General features: G+C 39.7%; 1 protein-coding gene across 1 annotated transcript; it reads left to right on the top strand.

Moving 5' to 3' along the window:
• Nucleotides 1–1,095: 1,095 nt before the first annotated feature.
• On the top strand, nucleotides 1,096–1,814 carry LOC132061123 (protein SENSITIVITY TO RED LIGHT REDUCED 1-like). Its single transcript, XM_059453989.1, has 3 exons — nucleotides 1,096–1,182; nucleotides 1,295–1,678; nucleotides 1,770–1,814. Exons 1-3 carry the CDS (start codon nucleotides 1,096–1,098, stop codon nucleotides 1,812–1,814), a joined length of 516 nt encoding a protein of 171 aa, XP_059309972.1.
• Nucleotides 1,815–10,743: the final 8,929 nt, after the last annotated feature.

Here is a 10,743-nt window from a genome sequence, read left to right as displayed (position 1 = left end):
TGTTTATTCCCTTAATTAGTAAAGGTATCTAAATGAAATACAAACTCCATAATACTTTAGACGAAAAGAGGAGATCATAAAAATTCATCTTCTCCCTTTGGGTTTGATTTGTGAGCTGGCACTTCAGAGTAATCAATTTTGTTTTATTTGCATAGTTCTTTGTGAATTTTTACTGGCAGTTGATATAGCCTATGTTGCTCGGACTCTTCAAAAATGTTGAAGGGTGAGTGTCGGATACTCCAAAAGTAGTGCCTTTTTTTGAGTATCCAACACGGGTGCTACAACATTTTTGGAGAGACCGAGCAACATAGATGGGATAAATTGTATTCTGAAAAGCTTGTGTTTGTACTCGAATGATTGCAAACACTACCTGATTAGTTTCGGATAGGTTAAAGAAAGTAGGTGACTGGAGCACCCCTATATGGAAGAAGTTGAGTTCAGAACAACTTGGTTTTTGAACTTAATAATTGCGAATCATACAATTGGTTTTGAATGGGTTAAAGAAAGGGGGTACGTTCATATTCTTCTTTATCTCTCACTGCCCTCTTTCATCTCAATTGAACCAACTTATAATAGAGAAAATGTCAAGTGAGTTGCTTCTTGAAATATCTTGTGGCTCCAAACAATCAGCATTTGATGTGCAGCAAGTATACTCTAATGATTTGGAATCTTTACGCAAATAGCCGACCATTCACTGTTTACTTTTTTCTAGCCGGTATACATAGAGTATATACTGATTATACTGATTATACATGGTTATACACATATTATACATATATTTTACATCAGCCATTCATTTTTAGTTTAAGAGGTTGAGTTAGAGGGGTTTTAGGTTAATTATTCATATTTTTTTTGGGCGACAAGCTACTTTCCACCGGCTAGCAATTCTGTACTTTTGAGTTCTACACTTGCAGATAATGAGAAATGCTTATTTTTCTTTTTCAAAAGTATTTGACCTACTGCGATTTTGTATTCGGGCCTACACTTGTGTTTGTATTAAGTCCGAACACAAGAGAGAGTTGTTGTATTTTCAGCTCAAGTCAAATAGTGTTTAAGTCGCTAAGCAGTTACGTCACTCGAACTCGGAGTGTAAAGATGAATCATGGCGAGAATATGGAGTCCAATATTGATTATCACATACAAGATGAGGCAGAGAGGCTGCTTAAAGAGATTGAACTGATGGTGAAGAATGTTGAGAACTCACAATCAGATCCGGAATGCGCTTCGATCTCGAACTAACGAAGCTTTTCAACAACATTTATTTCGCCTTCTAGGCTCCTATTCACATGTTCAGGTGGTAATCTATGCTTTGGGAAGTATGGAATACAGTTTACGTTCACAGTTTCAGCTTGCCATAGTTCTCCTACTAAAACTAGATTTTTCCAATTGGATTGGCGATATACAAGTATATGATCCTGGAATGTCTCCGGCTGATATCATAGTTTTCAAGGAGCTGGGTTTTGAGGTTCTGACCATTGATGAAAATTGTAAGAGGCAAGTTCGGAGACCAACAATGTTCTACATGCCTCATCCTAATTATTATCATATTGGCAACTTGGTAAAGCTGTCTTCGCGCAGTAGTAACCGTATATTTTCTATCGACAAACTCGTTTCGCCATTCATTGACGAGATTCGACCATTTACTTTCAATCCAGAAAGATCTAATTTGAATGGAGAAGTAGTGCAACGCCTAGAGAGAATCCTTGACTTCACAACAGAGATTGACATAAAGGCTAGCTATAATCAGATATTTACTAATTTGTTCTCAGAATTTGCTTGGCATTTCTTTGACGTGGATCCCAACATTGACATAGAAACTTCACTGCTTGGTATTGAATTTCTTTCACCTTGATTCAAGTTGGAGAACTTATTGGTGGTCTCATGATACATGACCGATCGTATTTATTGTTTGTTGATTCGGTGTCGGAAATTTCAAATTTTAAAAGAAATGACAAATTGGAACGTTCTTGGTTGGATATGCAAAGGTACTGTGATATGAGACTAACTACTAAAATTTTTTTTAATTATCGAATGCAGTTCACTTGTCTAGTTCTGTTGATTCTGAGAAATGATGGTGCTACCAATTAGCATATCATTGAAGTCATTAGCCTTTACTTTTTCCATGTATATGATTGTTTGATTTCTTTCCCCTCGTGATAAGATGTGCTTTACACATACAAATGATTTAAGAGCTACTTGGAGAATCTAGATTTTGTTGGTTGGAATATGCCAAGTACTTTTAGAATATTTTCTTACAGGAAACTATAGAGTGATCGACGTGAGCTGAAGGAGCCATAAGAGGGTAAGGTGTACTTCATCCCTAAAGATGTAACTTCTAATTTTCGTGTTGTAGGTATCTCGATGAAGAATTTTTGGAAAATATGCAAGGCGATATGACTGATGAGGAATTTGCAAAAGAATATTCGGTGAATATCGTGGGCCTCGTCGTTTAAGATGCAACTCGGTTCCTCCTCCTCCTAGTTGGATTAAGCTAAATATTTATGGGATCGGCACAGAAGGTGATCAGCCAGGACGATTTAGTGGCGTCTTTCAAGATGAAACTGGAATGTGTTTAGGTAGGTATAGTGGTATCATTCATGTTGATGACATTGTGATTGCTGGACTGGAGGCCTTGAGGAATGGGTTAGTCCGATGCGTGGAAGGAAAGCCGAATGCACAAAAGTTGATTGTGGAATCTGATGATGTAATCCTTGTCCAATATGTTAATGGTCGCCCTGAGCCAAATGAAATAACCATGTCCAGGTTGAAAGAAATTTTTGACTTGGTGGAGCGTATTACTTGTGCAGTTTACCATGTGTATGAAAAAGCCAATGAAGCTGCTAGACACTTGGCTCTGAGAGATGAATGGCACAAATGTACATAGATAGCTTTGTTTTCGGCTCACGGGGTAGAGTTGAAGATTTCTAGGTTCAACTAAATTTCACATACAATATGCATTTTATGGCAAGTGATGTTGCAGCAGACTAATGCAGACATTGATTACAGAGCAGACACTTCCATGCCTTTCCGACTTCTCATTACAAGGATTTTTTGTTTGTCAAGTGATGATGAATGCAATATTTGAAAAAGCAAAACAGAGAAAAACAAATGCATTCCGAAGGCAAAGGCAAGCCTTTTAGTTATATGTTATCTAATTTGTGCAAACTTGATAAGATTCAACCTAAGGAAACTCTAAGAATTCAAAAACAACAAAAGAAAATAAAAGGAATTTGGAAAAATTGGAAAAGAGGAAATAGAAGGATAGATACTAAACCCAAAGGATAGTAAATCTATGGGCAAAATTGGGTATATCAAACCCAATCCCTCCCAATTTGATTCAACCCTAAGAACCTAAGTAATTTGAATTCAAAGAAAGGACTCAAATGATTCCACAAATGAGCAACCTAATATGAATTCAATGGAACTTGCAATTCAATGCACAACTAAGAAATTACACTTAGTCAATAATCAACCAAACAAACTATCTATTAACTAAATCTCTCAAAATATAAATTCACACAATATCCAAGCTAAGTCTTCCAAATGGATGAAAAGACTATTTATATTAATGCCTATTACACCAAAAGGCCCTAAAGTGTCTCTTTTGTAAAAATACCCACATGGGTCTTCAATTGCATCCAAAGCCTCATAACTTGCAATTATGACCTCCAATTGCCATTCTAACCCCCATAACTTGCAAGTATGACCTCAATTGCAATCTTAGCCCCATAGTTGCACTTTTAGCCATTTTGCGCTTCTAGCCACTTTGCAACTCTTCCAATGCCAACTCCCAAATGTTGTAAATCCGCGAAGTCTTCTCTCCAATCTCTTCCAAGGCATCCTTTTTCATGAACAAGGCTTGCAACTCTCGAAGTTCTCTTGCTTGACTTCTAGTGAAAGGCCTTGTGCTTGTTGGGTTGATATCATCCTCCCCTTCTTGGAGAAGATTTCGTCCTCGAATCTAAGGACATACCTACAACACAAGCGAAAAGGTCACTCACATTGAAAACATTATGAACATTATACTCACTTGGAAAGTCGATCTTGTAGGCATTGTCATTGATCTTTTCAAGCACTTTGAATGGTCCATCTCCTTGGACTCAATTTTCCTTTTCGCATTTGCGGAACCTTTCTTTTCGGAAGTGAACCCAAACACAATCATCGGGTTGGAAGTCCACCTTTCTTCTCCCATGATTTTGTCTCTTGGCTACCTTGGTGTTGACCTTGTCAATGCTCTCCTTTACCTTGGCATGGATTTTCATCATTTCGGCCGCTCTTTGCTTTGCATCTAAACTCACAACAACATCACTAGACAAAGGGGTTAAGGTTAAAGGAATCAAAGTATTAAAGCCATAACATACTTCAAATGGAGTCATGCCAATAGAGGAATAGAGGGACCGATTGTAAGCAAACTCAATCAAAGGTAAACGGTCCTCCCAAGAAGTGGGCTTTCCTCTAATCATACTTCTAAGCATACTCCTCCTATTCACTACTTCGGTTTGACCATCCGTTTGAGGGTGGCAAGAAGTAGAAAACATAAGAGCTTGGTGCCAAGTGTACCCCAAAGACTCTTCCAAAAGTGACTAAGAAACTTGGAATCCCTATCACTAACAATAGTGTGGGAAATCCATGTAACTTAAGAACATGATTCACAAACAAGGATGCTACATGAGATGCATCATCACATTTATGCCATGGTATAAAATGAGACATTTTTGAGAACCTATCTACCACAACAAAAATGCTATCATGACCCTTTTTGGTTCTTGGGAGACCCAACACAAAATCCATAGAAATGTCTATCCAAGGACCAATAGGAGTAGGAAGGGGAGTATACATACCTTGGGGTCGAGTCTTGGACTTGGCTTGCTTGCATTCCAAACATTGACCACATAGCTTTTCAACATCATGTCGCATCTTGGGCCAATAGAATTGCTCACCCAAAATGTCAAGTGTCTTGGCCACTCCAAAATGGCCCATCATTCCACCACTATGTGCTTCCTTAACGAACAACTCTCTCTATGAGCTCATTGGAACACAAACTCTACCATCCTTGAATAGGAACCCATCAACAAGTTGGAACCTATCAACCCTCCTCCCTTGGGTCAACTCCTCACAAATTGCCTTAAAGTCGGGATCTTGAGAATAGAATCCTTAAGGCTTTCAAATCCCATCATCCTAGAAGTCATAGTGTTTAGCAAGACATACCTTCTAGATAATGCATCCACCACCACATTGTCCTTCCCCTTTTTGTAATGGATCACATAAGGGAAAGCTTCAATCAATTCTACCCATTTCGCATGTCTCTTGTTGAGCTTGGATTGGCTCTTCAAATGTTTCAAGGATTCGTGATCCGATCGTATCACAAACTCCTTATGCCACAAATAATGTTGCCAATGGATCAAGACCTCACAAGTGCATACAACTCCTTGTCATAAGTAGAGTAGTTCAATGACGCCCCTTTTAGCTTTTCACTAAAGTAAGCCAATGGCTTGCCTTCTTGAATCAATACTCCACCTATGCCAACCCCGAAAGCATCACACTCAACTTTAAAAGTTTTCTCAAAATTGGGTAATTGCAATAATGGTGACGAACTCAACATGGATTTCAATTCTTGAAACGCCTTCTCTTGCTCATCTCTCCAAACAAAAGGAACATCTTTCTTGATCAATTCGGTTAAGGGAGAGGCAATTGTACTAAACCCCTTTACAAACCTTCTATAGAAACTTGCCAACCCATGGAAACTCCTCACATCGGTTGCATTTTTAGGAGTTGGCCAGTTCTAATAGACTCCACTTTTTCTTCGTCAACTCTACACCATTTGCACTCACCACAAAACCCAAGAACACCACTTTATCAACACAAAAAGCACATTTCTTGATATTAGCAAACAACCTCTCACGCAACAAGACATCAAATACTTGCCTCAAATGGCCTACATGCTCCTCAATTGATTTGCTATACACAAGGATATCATCAAAATAAACAACCACAAACTTGTTGATAAAGTGTTTCAAGACATGGTTCATCAACCTCATAAATGTGCTAGGTGCATTGGTTAGTCCGAATGGAATGACAAGCCACTCATAGAGTCCAAAATTAGTTTTGAAGGCCGTTTTCCACTCATCACCGGGGCTCATTCGAATTTGGTGATAACCACTTCTAAGATCAATCTTCGAAAACACACTTGAGCCACAAAGCTCATCCAACATATCATCAAGCCTCGAAATGGGATGGCGATACTTTACCGTGATTTTGTTGACGGCTCCACAATCAATGCACATCCTCCAAGTGCCATCTTTCTTTGGAACAAGAATCACCGGAACAGCACACGGGCTAAGACTCTCCTTCACTAGCCCCTTTTTACGGAGCTCATCCACTTGCCTTTGCAATTCTTTTGTTTCTTCCGGGTTGCTCCTAAAAGTCGGTTTGTTAGGAATTTGGAAACCCGGTACAAAGTCGATTTGGTGCTCAATACCTCTCAAGGGAGGTAAGCCATCGGGCATCTCTTCGGGAACAAGGCTTCATATTCCTGCAAAAGAGAAGACATACTACTAGGCAAAGTGCTAGTAGCTTATTTAGCATTTAGGAGAAGATCTTTGTTGACAAGACACACCATGAAGTGTCTCTCGTCAACCCCTTTTAAACAATTACTTGGTTTGGCCAACAAACATTTCTTGGAACCATCTTGAGATGTCCCCTCATGATCAACAAAGTCTCCTTCTCACCCTTCTCCTTTTCTTCCCTTTGATACTTCTCCCGAAGCTCCCTCATTACTCGATAATCCTCACTCACTTGGTAAGGGGTTAGTGGGTTAAGAATGTACTTCTTCCCCTTGACCACAAATGAGTACTTGTTGGTTCTCCAACTATGTTGGGCATCAACATCAAATTGCCAAGGTCTTCCAAGCAATAGATGGCAAGCTTGCATGGGTACCACATCACACAAAATCTCATCTTGGTACTTGCCAATGCTAAATTTGATAATGGCTTGCTTGTTGACCCTCATTTCACCACATTCATTAAACCATTGGAGTTTGTAGGGATTAATGTGCTTGCGGGTGAGGAATTTCATACTTTCAACTAAAAATTGGCTAAGGGCATTCGTACAACTTCCACCATCAATGATTAATGAGCACACCTTATCCATAATTTTGCACCGTGCATGAAACAAGTTCTCCCTTTGGTCACTCTCTTCCCTATCTAGAGCCCCCATGGCTCTTCTAGCCACAATAGCATGATTCAAGGCTTCTTCATACCTTATCTCAACCTCTTCATCGGAATCACCCTCACACTCACTTCTTTCTCCCACTTCTTCATGACCAACCCCGCCCTCATGTTCATCATCGGTTCGATACCCATCCCTCACTATTGTGATAGTCCTCCGGTTGGGACACTCACTCGCAATATGCCCTCTTCCTTGGCACTTAAAGCATTGGATGGTAGAAGGTCGATTATAGTTGGTGTTAGAATTGTTACCTCCTTTAGCCTTGTCATCACCTTTGGCTTTGTAATCGAATTTGGCTTGAGGTGCTTGAGTGTTGCTCTTGGGCTTATCCCAAGTGGAAGTTTTTCACTTTTCTTTGCCTTTGTTCCAAGTTGAAGACGATTTTCTTTTGTCTATATAGGACCTCTTTTCTTTTAGATTCGCCTTAACCTTGGATGCGTCATGGAATGCCTCTTCAAGACTATTATAGGTTTTGAGCCTCATCGGTTTAGAGATGTCTCGATTCAAGTTGGCTACAAACCTTATAATAGTGTACTCTTCATGCTCTTCTATCTTGGACTTCATCCGCAAGTCCTCAAACTCATCAAAGTACGCTTCCACACTTTTCAACCCTTGCTTCAACATGTACAACCTTTTGAGTGCATCTTGGTGGTATGTGGGTGGAAACCACCTTGTCTCCATGAGCTCAATCAAGTCGTTCCAAGTTGGGAGATCATAGATGTGTTGTTGAGCTCTTTGTAACTTCTTGGATTCCCACCAAGTAGAAGCGTACCCCTCAAATTGAGTGAGGGCATACTTTGCCTTTAAGGCCTCGGACACATTGTTCGTGAGAAAGATGCGCTCACTTTGCAATTTCCATTCAAGGATTTTCCGATTGCTACCCCCTTGGAACGTAGGAAGGCTCACCTTGATGGTGTTCAAATTCTGCTCATTATCTTGCCATCTTCCCCGTTCTTCATAACCTTGGGCCCTCCCTAGGTCTACATGACCTTGGAATCTAGGGTCATGGCCCGGAAACCTTTCAAAACCTCCTCTTCCCCTCCCCGGTTATTCATTCTTCCACGCCTCCCTCCTTGTCGGTTATCATCCCACCACCGACCTTGTGGATAGTCATCATACTCCTCTTCATTCATGGGGTATTGGTAGTGGCGTTGGTATTGGTTTTGGTTAGGAAAGGGATCTTGTGTTTGGACTTGGGGTGGAGCTTGGGGTGTTTGTTGTAAGGTTACTTGAGGGATTGCCTCGTTCGGGTTGTGTTGGTAAACGTGGGGATAGGTTTGTCGATTGATGTTTTGGAAAGTGGAGTTTTGGGATGGAAAGTTGGTTGTTTGGGGTAGTGGAGCTCTTTGGGTGGAGGTGGTTGTGGTGCTGGGATTGCACAAGGCACGGGCTTGTCCCGAGGTAATGGTTGGTGTAGTGTCTTGTGTTTTATCCCCATCACCTTCATTCCGAGAACGGGGAGTGCCCATTCTACTCGAACCCTCCATTTGAACTTTCTCAATACTCACCATCCGTTCATCTATACCCTTCAACTTCCCATTCACACCATTCATCTCTCCTCTCATCTCTTCCATACCCGCTTGCATGCCCGAGATTTGATTCACGATCATAGCCAATGAACTTGCTATGGATGACATATCTACTACCTCTTGCGTCCTATCGCCTTGGTTAGACATGATGACCTGCAAAACTAGCAAACAAGATTAGCAATAAAAGCCTCACGTCACTCGTATTGAACTCTCAACCTTACCACACCCCGTGCTCTTTCAAAGTTGTTGATGAATCGCTCGCTCAATCAAATTCACATGTTGCTTATCCTTTGTGGTAGAATGGATTTTTGTTTAGATGAATGACGGACGACTCAAAGCAAATCGGACGAGAGCCAATAAAGTTTCAACGAGATAAAACGAAGAAAAGCTTGAAAGAAATTAGCACGAAAGAAATGTGGACACAAGAACTAGTAGACACAAGTAGGAACAACTACCAATTGGCTACTAGTTGAGAAACACAAGAAAATGGAATGCTAAAAACGAAAAATAAATAAAATTTCGGGCCCGGGTAGGTGATAACTTGAAAACGGGGTCTTGAAGCCTCAATTGAGCCAATGTATCAATTTGAAATAACGAAAATTTTTAAAATTCTATACTTTTTTTTTTGTTCCCTACCTAAGGAATAGGGATCACTTACAATCAAGGCTCAAGAAATTTTTGATTTAAGAACAAGATTTGAGGCTTGGGAAATCAAAGAAATAAGATGAGATTAACTCGTACTCCGAAAAATTATACGGTGGGAATCAGGTTTTTATACGGTCCGTATAAATTTTGACGGACCGTATAAGTAGATCGTCAAAATTCTGGAAATGTTGTATTTTCTGCGGTGAAATTTTGATGCTCCGCAGGAAATTATGCGGACCGTATAATTACACCGTCAACGCGTCACAGTAAGCAAATTTTCTGGATTGATTTTTACGCTGAGATTTGACGGTCCGTAGAAACTTTTACGACCGCACAATTGTACCGTCAATGCGTCATAGTAAGCAACTTTGTTGGCTGGATTTTGACGTTGACATCCCGTAGAATTTTATACGGTTCGCACAATGGACCGTATACCAGTTCCCCTGATGACGTCTCGTATTCGAATTTCTTGGATCTTGGGTCGGATTCCTGACCTTATTGACTTCCTTGGGCCCACACAAACCTAGTAATTACCATTTTGGGCCATTTTAACACCTTTTGCACTTGGACTTGGAAAATTTTAGATCAAACCTTCCTTTTTGGTCTTTTTTCTCAAGATGAATATATGAATGTCCTCAAGAACATGAAGAACATTTTAATTCCAATTACCTTAATTCCAACTCGTTTTTCCTCCAACTTTCGGATATAGGCTTCTCTTTGATAGGAGAACAAAGCCCAATACCTATTGAAGTCAATTTCAATCCAAATCAACAAGATCCACTTTGAATTCTTCAAGCTTTGTTGAACCTCTAATGGTGGAAACTTCAATCCTTACCCAAATGACTTCAAATTCCGTCGCCAGATGTTTTCCACCACAACGAACTCAAATCTACCTTCAAAAACACTCAAATCCAACCACAATTGTAATTTTCAATTTTTTTTTATTTTCAATTTTTTTTTTCGAATTTGAGCCTAGGATTAGAAATTGTAGGAACAATTTCTTAGCCTATGCTCTGATATCAAATGATAAGATTCAACCTAAGGAAACTCTAAGAATTCAAAAACAACAAAAGAAAATAAAAGGAATTTGGAAAAATTGGAAAAGAAGAAATAGAAGGATAGATACTAGACCCAAAGGATAGTAAATCTATGGGCAAAATTGGGTATATCAAACCCAATCCCTCCCAATTTGATTCAACCCTAAGAACCTAAGTAATTTGAATTCAAAGAAAGGACTCAAATGATTCCACAAATGAGCAACCTAATATGAATTCAATGGAACTTGCAATTCAATACACAACTAAGAAATTACACGTAGTCAATAATCAATCAAACAAACTAT

This window comes from Lycium ferocissimum, chromosome 6 (assembly GCF_029784015.1).
Source record: "Lycium ferocissimum isolate CSIRO_LF1 chromosome 6, AGI_CSIRO_Lferr_CH_V1, whole genome shotgun sequence".
In the NCBI taxonomy this organism is placed as follows: domain Eukaryota; kingdom Viridiplantae; phylum Streptophyta; class Magnoliopsida; order Solanales; family Solanaceae; genus Lycium; species Lycium ferocissimum.
This window is presented reverse-complemented; position numbering and strand designations above follow the sequence as displayed.